At 38.2% G+C, this 22,500-nt stretch overlaps 1 protein-coding gene across 4 annotated transcripts in view; it reads right to left on the bottom strand.

The window, feature by feature from the left end:
• The window catches only part of LOC144980874 (filamin-B-like), a 94,096-nt gene that overhangs the window by 28,301 nt on the left and 43,295 nt on the right, over positions 1-22,500 (bottom strand). For all 4 annotated transcript variants that reach the window (XM_078928760.1, XM_078928757.1, XM_078928761.1 and 1 more), the window contains exons 12-20: positions 18,873-19,076; positions 15,623-15,740; positions 13,876-14,007; positions 11,980-12,156; positions 10,882-10,983; positions 5,723-5,842; positions 5,361-5,540; positions 3,833-3,976; positions 2,124-2,249 (exon numbers count right to left, since the gene is read on the bottom strand). In XM_078928760.1, coding sequence (XP_078784886.1) covers positions 2,124-2,249; positions 3,833-3,976; positions 5,361-5,540; positions 5,723-5,842; positions 10,882-10,983; positions 11,980-12,156; positions 13,876-14,007; positions 15,623-15,740; positions 18,873-19,076 — 1,303 coding nt within the window. The remainder of the gene's footprint in view (positions 1-2,123; positions 2,250-3,832; positions 3,977-5,360; positions 5,541-5,722; positions 5,843-10,881; positions 10,984-11,979; positions 12,157-13,875; positions 14,008-15,622; positions 15,741-18,872; positions 19,077-22,500) is intronic.

The raw sequence follows: 22,500 nt of genomic DNA, 5'->3' as shown, positions 1-22,500 counted from the left end.
CAAAGAGCTTTACAAGGGATCCCTAGCCAACAGCAACACTTAACATGTAGGACGAAACTTGATGAGAGAGAGAGAGAGAAGAGAGAGAGAGAGAGAGAGATAGGTAGATAAATAGATAGATAGATAGATAGATAGATAGATAGATAGATAGATAGATAGATAGATAGATAGATAGATAGATAGATAGATAGATAGATAGATAGATAGATAGATAGATAGATAGATAGATAGATAGATAGATAGGATAGATGGATGATGGATGGAATGGATAGATAGATAGATAAATAGATAGATAAGTAGAGAGAGAGAGAGAGAGAGAGAGAGAGAGAGAGAGAGAGAGAGAGAGAGAGAGAGAGAGAGTGGAATAGAGAGAGAGAGGGAGAGAGAGTGTGTGTGTGTGTGAGAGAGAGAGAGAGAGAGAGAGAGAGAGAGAAAGAGAGAGAGAGAGAGATAGGTAGATATATACGTCTTGAAATTACTTATGGCGTGTCTGGTGCAGCGCTTGATTGGTTTAGGTCATATTTGTTTAATCGTAAACAGATTATTACGGTGGATGAATATAGATCGGAGGAAATCTTTCTTGATTGTGGGGTTCCCCAGGGTTCAGTACTTGGACCCGTTCTTTTTGTTTTGTACGTTGGCCCTCTGTCTAAAATCATCAGAAGTTTTGGTCTGTCTTACCATCAATACGCTGATGATACGCAATTGTACTGCGTCTCCAATATGAGAAATTTACAAGAAGTATCAGCCAATAGTAAAAATTGTATCCAAAGTGTTAAGAAATGGATGAATGAGAACAGACTGAAACTGAATGATGATAAGACGGAGGTGCTGTATGTGGGGAACAGGAAGTGGAAAAGTGAAACAGATTTGAAGTTGGGGGATGCCTCTATTCAAATTGTTGACAAAGTGAAAAACCTTGGCACATTCTTAGACTCTGGACTGTCGATGGAGCATCAGGTTAATAATTTGGTTAGATCTCTCTTTTTCCAACTAAAAAAGATTGCTTCCATTAGACGGTTCATATCTGAGGATGTGACCAAGCACCTGGTTGTGTCCCTCGTACTATCGAAATTGGATTATTGTAATGCTCTGTTGTTTGGCGTTTCGCAATACAATCTGAAACGTCTTCAGATTGTCCAAAACAGCGCTGCCAGACTATTATTTATGAAGCGTAGGTGCGACTCTGCCGGACCTCTACTTCATGACCTGCATTGGCTGCCTGTTGAGAAAAGAATTAAATTCAAAGCTTGTGTTTTAGTGTATCGTTGTCTTGAAGGTACTGCCCCTTCCTACCTTTCAAAACTAATTGAAAGATATTCAAAACCCCGCCCCTTACGTTCGGCCAGTGATTCCACAAAACTAGTTGTCCCTCGAATTCGGAAAAATGCTGGAATGAGATCCTTTTCTCATTTCGGACCCTCTATTTGGAACGCCTTACCGCAGAGCATTCGTGAAAAAGAATCTTTGTCTATTTTTAAACGTTCGCTTAAAACATATTTGTTTCGATTTTAGTAGATGGTATGAGAAGCAAGATAGGTTTGGTTTGTGTTGTGTGTTGTGTTGTGTGTGTGTGTGTGTGTGTGTGTGTGTGTGTGTGCTTGTGTGTGTGAATGAGTATGTTTCAGCCAAAGTAATTTGTAATTTAAGCGCTTAGAGTCTGGTGTCTCGGAGTTATAGCGCTATATAAGTTTTCAGCATTATTATTATTATTATTATTATTATTATATAAATAGATAGATAGATAGATAGATAGATAGATAGATAGATAGATAGATAGATAGATAGATAGATAGATAGATAAAAAGATAGATAGATAGAGGGAGAGAGAGAGAGAGAGAAGGGGAAGAGTGGGAGAGAGCAAGAGATAGTGGGATAGAGAGAGAGAGGGAGAGAAAGAGAGTGAGAGAGAGAGAGAGGGAGAGAGAGAGAGACAGAGAGAGAGAACGAGAGAGAGTGAGAGAGAGAGAGAGAGGGAGTGAGAGAGAGGGAGAGAGAGTGAGAGAGAGAGAGAGCGAGAGAGAGAGCGAGAGAGAGAGAGAGGGAGAGAGAGAGTGAGAGAGAGAGAGAGAGAGAGAGCATACCCAACAAAAACCCCATTGAGGTACGTACACACTACCCACCTTTCATGGGTTTACCATCCATGGTAACAATGACTTTGTACAGCCCTCTCTCCATTGGGTAGTATGTGGCCAGAATGGTTTGGTCTGGTTGAATCTCCAGCTTGGAGTGTTCTGGTTTGCTGGGGCCTGGGAACAATAGAATACATCATTATCATCATCGTCGACGTTGACGTCATCATCATTATCATCATCATCATCCTCATCATCATCGTCATCGTCATCGTCATCATCATCATCATCATCATCATCATCATCATCATCATCATCATCATCATCATCATCATCATCATCATCATCATCATCATCCTCATCCTCATCATCATCATCTCCTTCCCCAGGATTATTAACATTCTACTTTAAACTCATACCAAGGTAAAACCGTGTATTTTGTAAGTTTAGCACTAACTGCCGTTGGTTACAGTTCAACGACTGTCCGATGGGGTTGTTTATGTTCTCTTCCACAAGGTGATTTAGTTTTATCAATAAACCACCCCGGAATAATACCGTTTTCACACAGTGGGTCACATTTGCAGAGCTTCCTACTTGAAATTTCAAAAATTCGTAGTTTCTAATGGGAAAAAAAAGAAAGAAATATTCACTTTAAATAGCTTTAGAAATAAACACATTTCTCTCAGCATGGTCCAAAAATGCTTCAAAGTCCTGAATATAGGTTCTTAGAAGCTAAACTTTCCTTCTCAACAAGATTTATTGAGTCAAAGAGACCTGTAGATGGAGCCAAAAAGTCGTAATTCTAAGAATTTGTCGAAATACTAGGCATGTCAGTTTGATAGGTCACTTACCATCAATGGCGTTAGCTACGTATCAAAGGTGAACTCTAGGATTGTTAAATAAATGTACTGGGCTGTCATAAGACTCCCCTGTCTGTTTGATAAGTCACTTACCGTCAATGGCGACAGCTACGTCTCCAGGGTGACCTCTAGGATTGATGGTAAATGTACTGGGCTGTCCCAAGACTCCCCTGTCTGTTTGATAAGTCACTTACCGTCAATGGCGACAGCTACGTCTCCAGGGTGACCTCTAGGATTGATGGTAAATGTACTGGGCTGTCCCAAGACTCCCCTGTCTGTTTGATAAGTCACTTACCGTCAATGGCGACAGCTACGTCTCCAGGGTGACCTCTAGGATTGATGGTAAATGTACTGGGCTGTCCCAAGACTCCCCTGTCTGTTTGATAAGTCACTTACCGTCAATGGCGACAGCTACGTCTCCAGGGTGACCTCTAGGATTGATGGTAAATGTACTGGGCTGTCCCAAGACTCCCCTGTCTGTTTGATAAGTCACTTACCGTCAATGGCGACAGCTACGTCTCCAGGGTGACCTCTAGGATTGATGGTAAATGTACTGGGCTGTCCCAAGACTCCCCTGTCTGTTGATAAGTCACTTACCGTCAATGGCGACAGCTACGTCTCCAGGGTGACCTCTAGGATTGATGGTAAATGTACTGGGCTGTCCCAAGACTCCCCTGTCTGTTTGATAAGTCACTTACCGTCAATGGCGACAGCTACGTCTCCAGGGTGACCTCTAGGATTGATGGTAAATGTACTGGGCTGTCCCAAGACTCCCCTGTCTGTTTGATAAGTCACTTACCGTCAATGGCGACAGCTACGTCTCCAGGGTGACCTCTAGGATTAATGGTAAATGTACTGGGCTGTCCCAAGACTCCCTTGTCTGTTTGATAAGTCACTTACCGTCAATGGCGACAGCTACGTCTCCAGGATGACCTCTAGGATTGATGGTAAATGTACTGGGCTGTCCCAAGACCCCTCTGTACAACCCATCTCCATATGCCGACGGAGACTCCAGCTCTGCAATCTCCTGGATAAATGGCGAGCCTTGCAAAGGGTGAAAACAAGTTTGACATTAATTTGTTTGAAATGTAATGTCTTAATTTGTTAGTTTTAAGGATATTTATATTTCTGCATCTACAGCGGTGCTTGATTATTTTCTGAAGTTTCGCGGCGCAATACTTTGGGCTATATCAAAATGACAAATCAGAGAGAGAGAGAGAGAGAGAGAGAGAGAGAGAGAGAGAGAGAGAGAGAGAGAGAGAGAGAGAGAGAGAGATTAGAGATATTAAAGGCCCTGTAATCACATTCTCTCAGCATACTCAGGTGTTAAATGAGTACCTGGCCATCAACAAGGTCATATATGTTCGAAAAAAAAATGCAGTATCGTCTAATCGTGTAATGGCTCGTCCTAAATTCTAAACGTTGTTGTTGTTGGCAAGAGTCGTTCTTGTAAAGCCCTCTGAGCACGTTTAGTGGATATTGCGCTATATAAATGATGAAGTTAAATGCTCAAGTTAAGTCTTACTCGTGGCTTGGAACCCCTTGTAAATCAGCTTGTGCACATTTAGAGGACATTCTCTTCTATAATATAAGCTCAAGGTTTTAAACCCATTTGTATAAATATTTTTTTCTGTTTTGTTGGTACCTATGAGCACATATTGAAGATAACCTCTTTGTTTTGTTTTAGTTTAAAGAGAGCATTTACATAGCTCAATATTCACTAAACATGATCTAAACACTTTACAAGAGGTTCCTAGCCAACAGCAATACTAAACATGTAGGTCGAGACATGACGCCTGTGAGCTGATACTACATTTTTTTCGGATAGCGACAACGTTGTTAACGGTCGGGTACTCGTTTTACAACTGAGAACAGTGAGAAAATGTGAATAAAGAGCCTTTTCCAAGGTTTCAACTATGCGCCGCTCAAAGCAGGACTCGAATCTAGGACCTTCCAATCCAAAGGCCAGTCCCATACAGCTCGACAACATAGCCGCACAATAATAGGGGGAGTAATTGAGAAGTTGTAAAATAAAAAGAAACAATGCCAAACATGCAAATAAATGGAAACTTTTAAAATCTCTCTTTTTTTTAGTATAAAAAAATGATGCCCTTCAGCCACGACACCATAAGATATCGTCACCTTGGCATTCCACGAAGGAACATAGTAATTATCATCAAACAAGACGTCTAATGTAAACAGGAATCACCCATGTTGTCCAAGTGAGCAAATTGGGGGTTAATAATCTTGCCCAAGGGAAAAAAACGGAAGTGCTGAAGCGGGGCTCGAATCCGGGACTTTCCGGGTCACAGTGCAATGCCTTTACCACTCGGCCACTTCTCCCCCCCCCCCCTTCCTTTTTTAATGTGAAAGATAAAAATTAGAGAAGAAATAGAGCATATTCTAACAAAATAGATAACACACAAACCTTTGATAGGCATTCCATCCACATTAATCCACACTCTGTACACTCCAGGGCCCCGGGGTCTGAACCTGATCCTGTAAACATGGGGCCTGTCCCTCTCTTCTCGAACCTTGCACGGATACCTCAGGCCGTTATAAGTTACTTCAGCTTCAACGCGACCCCCGCCGACTCTAGTGCAATCAACTGAAAAACAGCATGTTGAAAAGACGTTATGATAATGGTGATAGATAATTTGTTCAGTAAATATGAAAGTTACGGGCCAAAAAGGCCTAAATAAAAATGTACTTTAAATGCCTTTTTATAGTATTTATTTACTGATATCTCTATGATGCAATTTTTAACCCTTCTCTTAAACAGGTACCTACCAATGAGCTCAGGGCGTCCGCAAACAGTACCGTCTTGCATCCTGTAGACTGGTATCTCCATGGCATCGCTCACGTGACAGATGAACGGTCCTCCTGTAATGTAATCTATTTCCCAGTCACCTAAGGAAATAATACAATTAATTGAATTGTTACTGATTGGATCTTGAGAAATTAAAAGGCGAAATGTGCGCTATGTTGTCTAGTGGTATGACACTCGCTTTCGGATCGGAAGGTCCTGGGTTCGAGCCTCGCGCTCGGCGCATAGTTGAGTCCTTGGAAAAGGCTCTTTACTCACATTCTCTCACCATACTCAGGTGTAAAATGAGTACCTGGCCGTTAACAGTGTTGTCTTTGTCCGAAAAATTGTAATATCGCCTAATATCGTCTGTCCTACATGTTAAATGTTGCTGTTGGCCAGGGACCCCTTGTAAACCGTTTTGAGCACATTTAGTGGATATTGCGCTATATAAAGCTCAATTTAAAAAAAAAAAAATTTTAATTAATATTTTTTTTTAATTTGGATAATGGCGCTTACTACACATTGAGGTCATGATATTGCTGTCACATACAAGAAGACGATCGGATAGTCAAAAGAACTCAGATCTTGTATGTATCCATGATCTCAAAACAAAAACAAAATAATAATAATTATGACAGACACATAAATAAATAACAACAAAAATTCAAATTGAACTTTGCATGAACAGGGCGTTTACAGAAATTATATCGAAGACACCTGATGAAAAACCATGGAACATACCCTCTATTATCCAGAACACGAAACAAAACGGAAAGAGGAGGGCGATGGGGAACAATCCCAAACGTCAACACCTAAAGGTGCTACCGACCTTTAAAACTGATCAGCATGGCTGATTTTTAAAAAGTTATCGATCTCATATTCAGCCTACATAGATTCGAGTTTAGATATTGACAAATGACACCCAGCAGGATACATTTGGTTCGACAGTAGAAAAATGCCAGAAGAAACAGAGATTAAAAATTTTGTGGCGGTGATGGCTCGAACCCGCGACCATACTGATACAACTCTGCCTGGCCGTGAGAGGGACGCTATGCAGTCGACGCCATTCAACTGCGGAGTAATGGCCAGGAGGAGTAGTCGTATCAGTAAGGTCGCGTGTTCGAGCCCCTATCGCCGCGAAATTGTTATTCTCCATTGTTTGTTTGTTTGTTTGTTTGTTGCTTTAGGTCTCTTCCAACACAATTGAGGTTATATGTGACCCTCCGCCTCGAAACGGTATTAAGTCGTTTTTTTCAATTTTGGGATTTTGGTACCCAATCATAGCTTATTTTATGCTTTAAAATTTGATACCAATTTTGTACTATTCTGATTATTCATTGCCGAGATATGACCGTTTGAAGTTGGGAGAGTGTAAAAACCAAGTTTTAAGAAAATCGACTTTGATGTGAGGCACCGTTTTCACGCACAGTCAAACAAATGGGCAATGATAATTCATTAGATACAAGCATCGAAAATTTGACGAGAATAGTTAAATTTGGCATGAGCTTAAATATACATTTAATAATGTACATGCACATTTTTGAACCGATCCAATTATTACTTTTGTAGTTATTTATTATTATGTAAGATGTCCTTAAAATAAATAAAACATCCAAAAAGAAAATATGCGACAATTTTATGACATTGCTCACTTTTTGAAGAATTTTTGATATTTAAATAAAAAAATCAATGAGATGAGAATTATTTATGTGGCATTCTGTCTCATATAATAGAAGAAATACGATTTCAAAATGTCAAAAATTAAATAAGGGTTTATAATTTCAAAGTACAGTTTGAAACTACGTGAAGCCGGGTGGGCAGGGAAAGATATATCACGAAATAGGATGAGAGAGGAAGAGAAAGAATGAGAGAGTAAAACACATACGTGTGTGTGTGTGTGTGTGTGTGTGTGAGAGAGAGAGAGAGAGAGAGAGAGAGAGAGAGAGAGAGAGAATGAAAAAGAGAAGCGAGAAGGGGAGGGGAGAGAGACTGCTTGTGCATTAAGAGAGCGGGAGGGAAATAATATAGTAAAGATTGAAGCCTGTATAAGTGTATATATAATATATATATATATATATATATATATTATATATATATATATAATATATATATGTTGTGTGTGTGTGGTGTGTGTGTGTGTGTGTTGGTTTGTATGTGTGAAAGAAACAAAAGGGAGACGGATAGAGTGAGGTAGGCATGAAGAAAGGGATGGAGGCGGAGCAAAGAATTGTAGGGATAGTTTAAAAAAGCATTTTGTTTCAAAGTAAGTCATAGTCAATCAACTGGAAACATATTGACCAATGAGATTGCAATCAAAGAAATGGGCTAGTCAAATTATTCATTGCATTGTTTCAATTTTGAGTCAGATTACAGCTTGAGGAGGAGGGGTGGGGCTTATTGTGTAATGACTTACATGGAAATATTATGTTATTGAATCTCTCAAGTTTTTCTCAACGTTCACCCACATTGTTGATGTCTAAAAAGACTCCCCTCTATCTATCTATCTATCTATCTATCTATCTATCTATCTATCTATCTATCTATCTATCTATCTATCTATCTATCTATCTATCTATCTATCTATCTACCTACCTATTTATCTACCTACCTATCTATTTATCTATCTATCTACTTATCTACCTATCTATTTATCCATTAACAGGTCTGTCTCTCTGTCTGTTTATCCATACAATTAACTTTTTTTCATTTTTTAGCTCGGTGGGCAAATTCCACACACAACTTTTTCAATTTATTGTCATAAAGTTTCTATTGATGAGGTGATCACACAAACAGGATACAAATATCCCACAGCCATTCACACTTGGATTCTGTACAAATAACATTTAAAAAAGAAACAACATTCATAAATTCCACAGTTCCCTTTACTCGGGTTTCAACATTTTGGGGTTATTCCACACCCATCATGACAAGCATGCAAAAACGAGAATGAAAAAAATCAGGAACAATAATTAATGTCTGAAATGAACACAACAACAATCTTTGTAGACTGTGACATGAGACCACTAGGCCTGGGGATGGGGTCCCGATAGCTCAGTTGGCAGAATACTCGATTCACAATCAAAGGGAAGGAGATCGATCCCAGGTGCTGTCTCGCGATTTGAGTAAGCAGTAAATATCTTCTCCCATTCTGCTGAATCACGAACTGTTCGCCAGTTTAGGTTGTATAATTTGGTAGCACATTTGCAGCCCATCCCTCCAGATGTAACGAAATCGACCGCTTTCATCATATCTGCATGGTCATACGACACCGTATTTTCTTGTAATTCATCACCATGATTAGCCAATCTCTATAGAAAAAGGAGAAAAACGGGAACATAAATCCCTTCTAGATCCAGCTCTAAAGCATGGGCAGACATAAGTAACATAATACAGGCCCACAATGCGGCTTATTATTCAAACATGATTAATAGGCTACACACTTCAAAGAATTTTGGATGATGTGATTTTCTAAGAAAAACAAAAGTGAACAAAAAAAAAAAAACAATTGGATAAGGATATAACTATTTACTTGAAATGATAGCTGAGGTCTTTATTTGTAAAATAAAACCATTGACAGAGGATTTTGATTAAATATTTTCACATAAAAAAAGACATTAGAAATTCGAAACCTGTAGGGTGAGGAATTTAGCTGGAGCCTGTCTTTGTAAAATAAAACCATTGACATAGGATTTTGATTAAATATTTTCACACTAGAAATTCGAGACCTGTAGGGTGTGGAATTTCCCTGACATTTATAAATCTAAAATAGGCACAACATTTTACTTAAGGCATCTAGAACAGGTTTGGGGGTAAATTTTGCATGTCCGATGAATGATTAAGCATTTCTAGCTTGTGCTTCAAAGATGAAGAAAATTTAACAATATTTTGCAATATTTGAAATCAATGAGTGTTGCACTTACCTTCAATGGGCTTGTAAAAGCTTGAAGTAGATATAATGAATGTGGGTGTGGAATTACCCCGAGTGTGTAATCGCCCCACCTTACCAATGCAGCTAGACAAAGAAATAATAGCACGTGGTGTGTATTAAAATGCACAAACACACACATTTGTAACACACGCATGCTGACGTCATGACCCATCGCCCGGGCATTTTAATGGCCGATAGGCGCATGTGATGACGTTGACCAATCAGAATCATTCATTTGTAAGGTTGTCAGGGAAACCTTGACTTGTTTACAGTTTTTAAAGTTCATTATTGGTTGAACCATGAAATTGTGGAAACAGTCATGCTTTCTCTGAGATAGATAAAGACACGTGGTATGTTACACGCTATTGGGCTGAGGAAAAGACTCAGTCTTACTAAGCCTTGGAAAGAGTGGCTATCTGAGAGAAAGTCAACTCTCGTTTTGAATGTTTCACTAGTAGTTGTATTTTTTAACTTGAAATTTATTTAACGTTTCGTCAATGTTTATGTTGAATTATTATGTTTTCATGTGGGAAAATATTTGTAGTTTCTGAAACGACCAAAAACTCAAATTTGATCATTTTGACCATTTCCACTTTAAAACCGTTTTCGTCGTTTTCCAAATCCCGACTTAATATCGCTTCGAGGCGTAGGGTCACATACGAGAGACCGCTGATACAAAAAAACGAGCAATCTAACAAAAATAGTACAAATTTAAATCAAAATCATAACCTAAAGATATCATAAGCTAAATTATAAATAACCAAGAACAAACAGGCAGAAGATTTACAGAAAAAAAAATCCCCTGTCAAAAATACAATGACAAACCAAAGAAGCAGGATAGGCTAGTAAAGAGAAGAAGAAACGACATCACTATCGGATCGTACACCCATGCGAACACCATAAGTATATGATTCAAGGGTGATGCTCCCATCCAACCACCCGCTTGGAATTTTTGATTTCCGATCCGAAAGCGAGTGTCATACCACAAGACCACATAGCCGCACAACTGATCAGCAGGGCTGATTTTATTGATCTCATATTCAGTAAATAGATTCAAAGTTTAGATATTGACAAAAGACAAACATCAGGATACATTTAAATTTGGTTATAGGCAGGTTCAAAGTTCATGGACCTGAAACCTGTCGATCACTGAATCGAGTTTTACAAATGATATCAAAGGACAAAATGTACCTGGCAATTACTACAACTTACAAGTAGCTTTAACTTCCACATAGTCTTGTTTAGGGGTGATTTCTGTGTAGAATACAGCTTTTCTTTGCCGCTCTTCTTGGTCAAAGGTGTAGAAATCGGCATCTGAAAATTGATTGTTGACAATAATAATACTATCGAAAAGAACATTTACAACAAAAAAAAGGGAACGATTATAATAGTGTGATGTCAAGAAACTGGTTCCAACTTCATTGGGAGTGTAAAATAACTCTTTCAGAGGATTGGATATATACCTTGTGTAATTGATATTCTGATTTTAGGGTATATGCATAATATTTTCTAGTCTAAATATATGCTGGTCGTCTTAAACATCATCGATTCTCGCTCTTTTACGCCCCCATTCTAAGAAATTGCCTATACATCCTGTTACTAAAATAGTTATGTCACTTTATGATTCAATATAATATAACCTATTCATTATTAGTCCTCCGAAGGACTGGATACATACACTTCTAAAGAGTTTGAAACCGGACGAGTAGAGGGTGCGACGTCATGAATTCTCTGCCCTATTAAAGCATACAATAATAGATAAAAACAAACTGATATGAGAATTATATTCTTTTTTGTCTTCTCGTTGTTATGATTGATTTTGGTAAATGAAATTATTGTAGATCAAAAATATAAATTTGTTGGTGGGGCTTTGTGACAAGATAACCCTGTTAGAATCCATGTTTTGGTATATTAGACTAATCCCAAATAAAGAAGATATGGCTTTTCTCATGGAAAAAAAAGCTCTCAAAATGCAAAGATACCAGCCATTTTCAGAATTTTCCCTGAAAATTCACACCCACCCAAAACAAACATAGATTTTTTTTCTACTCAAACATAAATGGAACAAGTACATTCTATACACAATATTGTCCAGTGTCTTAATTTTTATCGCTAGAAATCTATAACAAACTATTTTCTCTATAATTTGTGATGTACAAAGGATATCAGAATGAGAAAAATGTTGGTCGCATCGTAACGAATGTGACGATTTTCCTATGGATGGTAAGGAAAGAGTTAAAGCATTATCTGTGACTGAGATGGGCCTTTTTCTTACCAAATAAACGTCTTCAAAGGATAATTTCTACTCACCTCTTATCTCAGCTCTATTGAAATGGACGTTGATTTCGTGAGGGCCGTGATGATAGGGTGTAAACCTGACGTTGTACAGGCCTGAGGTTCCAGTCTTGCTGACGTTACATGTGATGAAACGGCCTCCATTGCTGATGTCAACACCTACGTCTCCAGGCCCGGCACGAGTACAATCCACTGAAATGGATAGATACCGAAGTGCACTTATTTGCAGGTCCGATATCCCATTTCCTTATGGGCTCATTGTTGTAATGGAAATCTCAAAAAAAAAAATGACGCAATATTATATATTGTCCATTATAACATTGCTAATCTAGGCCCATAAGTGGGTTAGGATGTCAGACCTGCATGTATGTACACGTTGATAGATACACAAACACATAAATAGATGTATTTACTCTAATTTATACTTCCACAGTTCAACGTTTTCACAACGTCGATTGCGGCTCAAGATGTTTTATATTCATACAATGCGTTTAGGTAAACTACACACAACACCCACTACTCGGATATAAAGTACCAACACACAAAACTATGTGCAATAGGATTCAATAGTCGCAACGTCACTTCCTTCCTAATGACGCATGGTAACTTAGTAACACTGGCTCTAAACTATCGGAACAATGGCGGACGCCGTATGAAATATTTCTCCGGCGAGCATAAAAGCGTATCCAGAGGAAAAAACAAACATACATTTGATCATGTTTTGACTTTTAGACATTCTGGTCACAAGACATATGAAAAGTTCTAACCAGCTTGAAGAATAAAAAGTAATAATTTTCTTTGTTTAGAACCAAGATGGCCACCGTTGCCGAGCGGCGCCACACCAGACTACTGAATCGAATTGCGAACGTTTATAGATACTGTGCGCTTGGATAAGAAACTCAACCCATTGCCATCCACAAGTATAACGGACCAACACACAAAACTATGTGTGTAACCATGAACTTTTATAGATAGAACGTTTTACTTCCGGATGGCAATGTTGTGAACTCCTTGGCCAAGCGCATTCTATCTATAGTCTGGTTAATACAGTTTAGTGAGAATTACTCATAAACACGGATGACAAAAAAACCCAAAAAAACAAAGACCTGAGTGACGTCAACTTCATACTATCTATAGATAGAATGCGCTTGGCCAAGGAGTTCACAACATTGCCATCCGGAAGTATAACGGACCAACACACAAACTCTGTGTAACCATGAACTTTTATAGTCTGGTTAATACAGTTTAGTGAGAACAACTCACAAACGCGGATGGCAAAAACAATAACAAAGGCCTGAGTGACGTCATCTGCATACTATCTATAGGGAAAAAGGTGATCTCGTGGTTAAACCAGGAGTCTGTAACTGATTATAAAGATAGTATGCGCTTGGCTAAGAAGCTCATAACATTGCCATCCGGAAGTGTAACGGACCAACACACAAAACTGTGTGTATTCATGAACGTTTATAGTCAGGTTAATACAGTTCAGTGAGCATTACTCATAAACGCGGATGGCAAAAAACAATAACAAAGACCTGAGTGACGTCATCTGCATACTATCTATAGGTTCTCTGGTTAAACTATTAAACACGGCCAACGTGTACATACATGCAGGTCTGGCATCCTTATGGGCCTAGATTAATATTGTTTCAAAGGAACAATATTTTGTGTCATTTTTTTTAGATTTCCATTACAACAATGAACCCATACGGAATTGGGATATCAGACCTGCAAATAAGTGCACGTCGAACACAACCCAAGATGTGTTTTCTTTTGTAGTTGTGGACTTGCATTATGAGGCATTTTTTTATCTGGTCACCGTCAGGCTATGAGTTTACGAAGGCAATACTTTGGGACCAAAAGTTCTATTTATCTATATATAAATATGACATAGTAAATAACCAAAGTTACCTTGGAATTGATTACTCTTGCCAGCCAGACCACCTTTCAAGTCCCTGACAATAACCTGAGAAGGATCGCAGACGTCTACAGGACACTTCTCCATCAGCTCGTTGTCATAGCTCATCGCAACATTCCATCGACCTGGGTTACAAATAGTGAATGTTGATAATGGTGATAATGATAATAGTAATCAATGAAATAACAACTGCAATAATGATAATGATGATTATGATGATGATGATGATAATGATGATGATGATGAAGATGATAATATAATAATAATGATAATGATAATGATTATAATAATGATAATAATAATAATAATAATAATAATAATAATAATAATAATAATAATAATAATAATAATAATAATAATAATAATAATAATAATAATAATAATAATAATGACGATGATGATGATGATGATGATGATGATGATGATGATGATGATGATGATGATGATGATGATGATGATGATTATGATGACGATGATGATAATGATGATGATGCTCATCATCATCATCGTTATTCATACAAACACTGTTTTGATATGGTGTATCATATATGATTGGATTAAAATAAATCCCATTTTGTCAAACACATAAAAATCCAACACTTCTATGAAGCAAGTAAACAAGTTTCCCCGCAGATGGTTTGAAGAATAAATAATTGAGACCCGCTATTAAAGTTTAAAAATTATAGACTACAATTAAAAGCACCCAAGAAAATTAAGACAAAGGGGATTGGTACAAATAAGGAACAAATTGTAGATTCCAAGAGCATACCATAAATGTACTTAAGTTTGAGATTACCTAAAAGTCTCATCCATACACTAGCACATGATCCTACTTAGAGGAACACGCTCAAATGTTTACATTATACGATCAAAACAAAAATATAACAATACATAACAGAGGGATGATTTACAACGAAAAGAATATCATCTCTCATAACTATAACTATTCATTTGACTGTTTCCCTCCAAGCCAAAGACCCCGCCAGGGAAAGGACAAAACCAAGTATTCTTATTCCAAGACAGAGACAGAAAGCAAGTTGGAAAACTGATATAAAGGGATAGAAGACACGGTAAGTGCCTCCCTTCCCACTATGGGAGGCCAATAAGCCTAGCCAGGAAGCGGAATTATTACGACACAACTACAAACAAAAGACATACCATACAGATCTCAGAATCGTCGAAATCTGCTGCATATTAGTTCTATCTCTCGTCATCTTAATGACTCGACCGTTGAGGGACATAGTAGTCATTCAGAGCCCGTGGAGCCAGAGTTTATCACGGTAACCCTAGCACGACACGGACAATTGCAATTGTTTGCAACCCTTTGTATAGGACGCTAGTCTATCTCAAAGTGCTTTCCGACACTGCTATGTGGACAAGGGGGGGGGGGGGGGGGGGGGAGGTTGTCAGAAAAAAAATCTCAACTTCACTCGGGACGATCTCGGTCCCTTTGCGTGGGAATAGCGTGCTCTACCAACTGACTACTGGGACTGCCTCTCGGACAATACCTTATTAAGACGGTGAGATATACAGAGAAGTGATCATGGAACGAGATAAAAAAAAAGGTTAGCTCAGGATAGAGAAGGATGGAAACTGTTTGTCTGTGGCCTATCCCTGACCCAGGGTGAATGATGATGATGATGATGACGATGATGATGATGATGATGATGATGATGATGATGATGATGATGATGATGATGATGATGATGATGATGACACGACCGCAAACAAAGGACATACCGATCTCAGAAGCCCCGAAATCTGCTGCATAGTTCCCGTCTCCTGTCATCTTGATGACTCTGCCGTTGGGAGACACAGACTCCACCAGAAACTTGTCAGGGTCAAAACCGCCACGAATCTGAATGGAGATAATGTATTCATGATTTTTGTGCCGCTTTGTGGTCTTGTGCAGTGGCGTAGGGCCTTAAAGGCTATTAAGGCTAAGCCACAGGTCGTCATTGTCTTGAAAGTATGTAAGAATTTAACAATAAAAAGTCACACTTTTAATTTTTCTGTTTCACAAACAATGAAATTCATTGTTGACCTGGTGTTAAAAAACCCTTACAGAGCCTCAAAACTTGAACCAATCACACCGCTTTGAATTTACTACAGCTCGAGTTGTACTCGTGCCCCTGACCAATCAGTACAGCGTGTGGCTTTAAAGGTGGAGAAGGCTTCCAGCCATATTCCCACGGTACAACCAGGCGATGCATTTCACGTTTGCCGTGTGCTATGACTGTGGGCATCAAGAGGCATCTTGACGTTGAACTGAGTCATTGTGGCTTTCTTACTCGCAGCCACATACAATGACCTAATTAATGGCAATCGTGTTGTACCTGTTACCCATCCCTCTTCGAGGCGTGTCAGGCATGTAATATTGAATTCCCCATTGTCCCTTTTAACTTGAGAGTGTTAATCTGATGTGTGCAGTGTTTGTTTTTAAAATTTTAATTAATTGCTATTAAGTGTGATGAATCACGTTGATTACCTGTTGGCTATCAATACCAGTTCTTTGAATAGGGAAAATAAACTTTTGATTAAAAGTCTCGGTCCCCATCAACCAAACGATTTTGTACTCACTATTAAAGACGGGAAACAGAATCGATCATTTTATTTGATAAAGATTGGTATAGTCGTTTTCCTTGGCTATCGGTGAGAATAGAAAATAAGAGTTTATTTTCTTTTAATTGTATTTTGTTTGGCGATAACAGCAATACAGAATTGTCTTGGACAAGAAGTGGATTTACCTGTTTGAAAAATTTAACACAGAGAGCATTGAACCATCAGAAGTCTAACTTACATTTAAATATCACCACTAGATTGAAAACCGTTGGTACTCTTCACATCGGTGCACAGATTGACAGTGGCTATCGCTTATCTTTAGCCAGGCATGATGAACAAGTTACAAAGAACATACAAATTTTGGTAAAATAATTGAGTGCATCAAATTCTCTCTCTCTCTCTCTCTCTCTCTCTCTCTCTCTCTCTCTCTCTCTCTCTCTCTCTCTCTCTCTCTCTATCTCTCTCTCTCTCTATATATATATGCGACAACCCATCTCAAATCCAGCCCCATGCTCCTAAATGACCAGGCTACGCCGCTGGTCTTGTGGTATGACATTCGCTTTCGGATCGGAAGGTCCTGGGTTCGAGCCTGGCTCTTTACTAACATTCTATCACCGTATTCAGGTGTAAAATGAGTACCTGGCCGTTAACAGTGGTGTCTCTGTTCGAAAAAAAAATATATCGCCTAACAGGCGTCATGTCCCGTCCTAAATGTTTAATGTTGATGTTGGCCAGCGACCCCTTGTAAAACCTTTTGAGCGTGTTTAGTTGATATTGCGCTATATAAAAGCTCATTTTTTAAGCAAGCTCAATCTATAATTTTTTTAAATGTGACATGACTTGTCGATACTAACGTGCACGTACTTTTAGGTCTGATAGCCGAACATAATTATGGGCTTGGTTTAACATTGTTTTAATTAATGGACAATGTTTTGCGTTGGTTTGAGAGTATTTCCATTGCCACAATGAGCCCATAACAATTTGGTTTATCAGACCTTTAAATGAGTACACGTTTGTAAAGACCTTTTTTCCTGTCTGTCTGGATTTGAAGTAAAATATTACCGCTTTTGATGTTTTTTATATTGGCTGAAGAGGCGTTTCGAGCATGAAATGTACCTTGTTAATTAGTAGTAATATGTTTTTTTTTTAATTTGGAAAATGTTAAAGGGAACTGGATGCCTTTCAAATTAAATGCTTGAAAAAAATACATTGAGAAAAAGATGGCAACAGCGTGTAAGGAATGAGAGCATTTTAGACTGGGTATAGGCAGAGAAAGTTAGTGTTGTGTTGAGAAGGAAAAGGTGGGACTAGATTGGGTATATCTTGGGGAGAGGGGGATAGAACAATTCTGTAGTGGCACTAGAATGGACTTAGAGGTAAAGTAAAGCGCTTTGAGCACGTTTAGTGGCTATTGAACTATATAAAAGCTCAATTGAAATTGAAAGAGAGGGAAAGGAAGGCACAAAACAACATTAGGCAAGATGGTGAAAAAGGGGAGGAATGGAACTGGATGGCGCTCCTGACAGAGGGTCAGGTCCGACGTGCACATATGCGCAGTTCTGACATCCGAACGCACTTATGGGTCTAGTTTAATATCGTTGTTATGGACAATATTTTGCGTCATGTTTGGAGATTTCCATTACAACAATAAGCCCATAAGGAATTGGGTTATCAGACCTGCAAATAAAAGCACGTCAGTCAGGACTGAAGCCAAGGACTGGATGAAATGAAAGAAAAAATATCCAGGCCTTATGCGCCTCTTAGCGCTGAGAGTTCTTTAAGGTTGTGGTAAGGTATATTCATGTATTTCATACAATTTATAGTCTATAGCTTCAAGCGGCGTGGGATTCGCTTTGGCGGGGAGAGAAGCCCCTGCCAGTCCTGGTATAGAGAAGACATTTATTGTGCGCTATGTGGTCTAGTGGTATGTCACTCGCATTCAGACCGGAGCCAGGGTTCGAGTCCCGTTCTGAGCGGCAAAAAATTGAGTCCTTGGAAAGACTCTTTACTAACATTCTCTCACTGTACTCAGATGCAAAATGAGCACCTGGCCGTTAATAGCGTGGTATCTATCGGAAGAAATTGTAATACATATCGCCTAACAGGCGTCATCTAATGTCTTGTCTTTCATGTTAAATGTTTCTGTAGGCTAGGGGGACCCCATGTAAAGTACTTTGAGCACATTTAGTGGATATTGCGCTATATATATATATATATATATATATATATATATATATATATATATATATATATATATAAATGTATGTATGTGTGTATATATATATATATATATATATATAAATGTATGTATGTGTGTATATATATATATATATATATATATATATATATATATATATATATATATATATATATATTAAAATTATATTTTTATTTTTTATTTTCAAATAATATTACAAAGTGGACTCACCTTGCCCTCCATTATAACTCCAGTGCTGTATACGTCCACTTTCAGTTGTTCAGGGTGTGGGGCCTCCACTCTAGGCCCTGGGCCGCTGGATTTTGTGATGAGGTCAAAGGTTGCGAACTGAGACCCGTGAGGTATACCCGGGGAGTGGATGGTGGAGGTGTGAGTGGACAGGTCATCTCTGTACTCACTGTGGTGTTGTTGGTTCTGGGGAGTGGAAAGAAGAGAGAAAGAAAAAAAAGGAGTGTTAAATTCGAGTTACATTCCAAGTGGTTCGAAGATGATAATAATAATGATGATGATAATAATAATAATAATAATAATAATAATAATAATAATAATAATAATAATAATGATAATAATAATAATAATAATGATAATAATAATAGTAGTAGTAGTAGTAGTAGTAGTAGTAGTATAGTAGTAGTAGTAGTAGTAGTAGTAGTAGTGTAGTATTGTAGTAGCGGTAGTAGTGGTAGTAGTAGTAGTAGTAGTAGTAGTCGTAGTAGTAGTAGTAGTAGTAGTAGTAGTAGTAGTAGTAGTAGTAGTAGTAGTAGTAGTAGTAGTAGTAGTAGTAGTAGTAGTAGTAGTAGTAGTAGTAGAACTAATACTGCTTGATACCAACCGCCTTAATTCGGTAATTTGTCAGGATGAATCGAACGTTCTAGATATTCTGAAGACGTTTTCGGTTGTAACAGTGATCGATGATTTTTTAAAAATCATTTCTGTACCAATATTATCATATGTCATTTCACATCAAATTTAGCAGGTGCACAATTGGATCAAAATGATCTCTATGTGCTCTGCTGTGGTCAAATCTTATGTTAAAAGAGTGTATTTTACATTAGGAGATGAAGTGAATAGAAAAGTGCCAGAAGACAATAGAGAATAAAAAAATTTTGGCGGCGGTGATGGGGTTTGAACCTGCGACCTTATTGGCACGACAACTCCGCCTGGCCGGTGAGAGCGTGACTCTATCCACGATTATCACCGCCGCGAAAAAAGTGTTATTCTCTATTGTCTTCTGGCACTTTTCTATTCACTTCATTTCTTGTTACCAACATAAGTGCCTGCTCCACTCACTTTTCTGAATTAAAAATTTTACATTAGGCAATCAAGGAAAACGAAAATCTAAAGTTTTTTGTTTTGTTTTTGGAAAGACTTTTACCTCGTATTCTACATCGATGAACGAAACATGTCGACTCTCTTGAGTTCTTTGTGTGACCACGTGACGTCCATGAGGAGCTCTTATTGTTGTGGGGATGTACGGAGGGAACAAGGAAGAGGTGGAAGAGGAGAGAGCATTGGTAGTTTGAGGATAGACGAAGGGGGGTGGTTGGGATGTGGAGACGGTGGAGGAATGTTGAGGAGGCAAGAGAGTGGAAGAGTGGGAGGAAGAAGAGTTGAAGAGTGAAGGAGAGGACGATCGAAAAGTTTGAGTTTTAGTTTGAGACGAGTAGGATTTCAGGTTCAGTTTTGGTGATGACCTAGCTCTCAAAGATGGAAACGATGATGAATCGGTGCTCAAAATATTTGTTTGGGTTTGATCGTTTCCGGTTCCGTTTTGCGCGGTGGTGTTGGTGATTTCTATGGTAGAGAAGGGAGACGATTGGAACTGGGTTGGAGGAGGAGGAGAAGGAAGGGAGCGGCTGTTGGAGAGAGGGCGACGGCGAGGAGGGAGAGGAGGAAGGGTGATGTAGGAGGAGTGAGGTCTGGACGATGAGAGACGCGGGGAGGAGGATGGCAAGATAACGTCATCGAAATGTTTTTCGATTGATTGGATGCTGGAAAATGTCATTGTTGTTGTTGATGTTCGTGCTGCACTAATGGTTCAGTTTTAACTTTTGTTATTGTTGTTGTTGTTGCCGCTGCTGCTGTTGTTGTTGCTGTAGATGCTACAGATGTTGATATCAGGGTTGTTTTTTTGGTTGTAGTAGTAGTAGTAGAAGAAGCCGTTCTTGTTGTATCTTTTGATGTTATTGTATCTTCTGTTGCTGGTGCTGTTGTGGAGGGCGATGTCAAATAATGAAGTTTGGAAACAGGTTAAGGTGAAAGACGTTTAGATAGAATGACAATGAGTTTCCTGAACGTAGTGTATACAATCCAATCGCCTTGTTGAGCTTATACAACGTTTGAATGGGCCAGATAAAACAGACCAATGAGAATTGAGTGTCATTCACTGTCATTATAATACAATCCAATCCAAAGAGTTTATGCCACGAAATTATGAAAACAAATCCGTTTAATGGTAAGCAAGAAAATCACGGCCGAAAAAAGCAAAGAACCGAAGGTGAATGAAAATGAAGTATTTCAAGTATAGAATATTTATAAAAGTGGGAAATGTTATGTTAATACTTCCTACGAAACACAAGAAGCTTGGTTATCTTCAAGGGCATATATTTGATTCTGATGAAAAAAAATGAACATATTTGAGTTAATGACATTAAAAAGTCAAAGACTAGTGCTTTCGAAGTTATGAAATTTGTTAATCCGCTATAAACCGTATCGGGAATTGTTTTTTGTTGTTTTTTTTGAATGCTCAGAACACAGGTCTCTTTTAATTTTTGTTTACAGAATTCCGAACGTGTTCCGAACTGTAGCACAAGTCTGGAAACTCGACTAGTGTATTTGGAACAAGTTTGAAATTCAAACCACTAGACTAGCTCTTGGTCTTACATAAACCATGTTTGTTGCAAGTGCCGTTAAACCTCTAAAAAACGGTAGAGAATTATTTTTCTACCATGCCCTAAAATTATTTTGTTATTTCTGATGATTTCACGGCTTATTGTTATGTTTTCAAAATTATTTCGTCCTTGCGTTTCATTGAAGTCATTCAGTGCTAATTCATTGGGGCTTATTTTCGTTCTTTGGATTCTAGGCTACCTATTTGTTCTTTTGACTAAAACGAAACAGACCAACATGTACATATATGCAGTTCTGACATATCGAACCCGCTTATGGGTCTAGTTTTAACCTTGTTGTAATCGATAATATCTTGCGTTTTTTTTTTTTTGAGATTTGTATTACAACACTGAGTCCATAAGGAATTTGGTTATCAGACCTGCAAATAAGTGCATATTCTAAACAAACGGTTTAACGTGAAAGATTATGTTTTTCGTTAGCATTTTCATGACATTCCATTATTTTGTCGGGCAAATGAGTGTTAGATAATTACGTATTTATTAATTAAATGAACTTTAAAATGAAAGGGTAATTTTTTTTATTTCGTCCTTATTAGAAATGATTATAACAACAACGACATGAGCACGAGAAATCAAAACACAACACTCAATCCTCAACACCTTAGAATAAACATCCTATAATACAAAGAATTAAGATATTTGATAAATAAATCAAAGCAGATTCTTCATCAAATAAATATAGAGTAACTTTCTAGTGTTATAGAAATCCAAATCCAATTAGAAATAAAATTCGAATAAAATCAAGACAGAATCAACATCATACACAGAACAGATGACACCGGAGTGGATAATGATTGATTTACTTGTGTCTATGTCGAAACAAAAATAACTGACGCTCCGCATACTAAACATAACATTACAAACACCGGAGCCCATCAAACTAATGCCTTAGATTTTGTTTTGGTCCAACAAACTATGCCGTTTGTGAC

This window comes from Berghia stephanieae, chromosome 10, assembly GCF_034508935.2.
Source record: "Berghia stephanieae isolate SIO BIC M18660-M18661 chromosome 10, UCSD_Bste_1.3, whole genome shotgun sequence".
Classification (NCBI taxonomy): Eukaryota; Metazoa; Mollusca; class Gastropoda; order Nudibranchia; family Aeolidiidae; genus Berghia; species Berghia stephanieae.
This window is presented reverse-complemented; position numbering and strand designations above follow the sequence as displayed.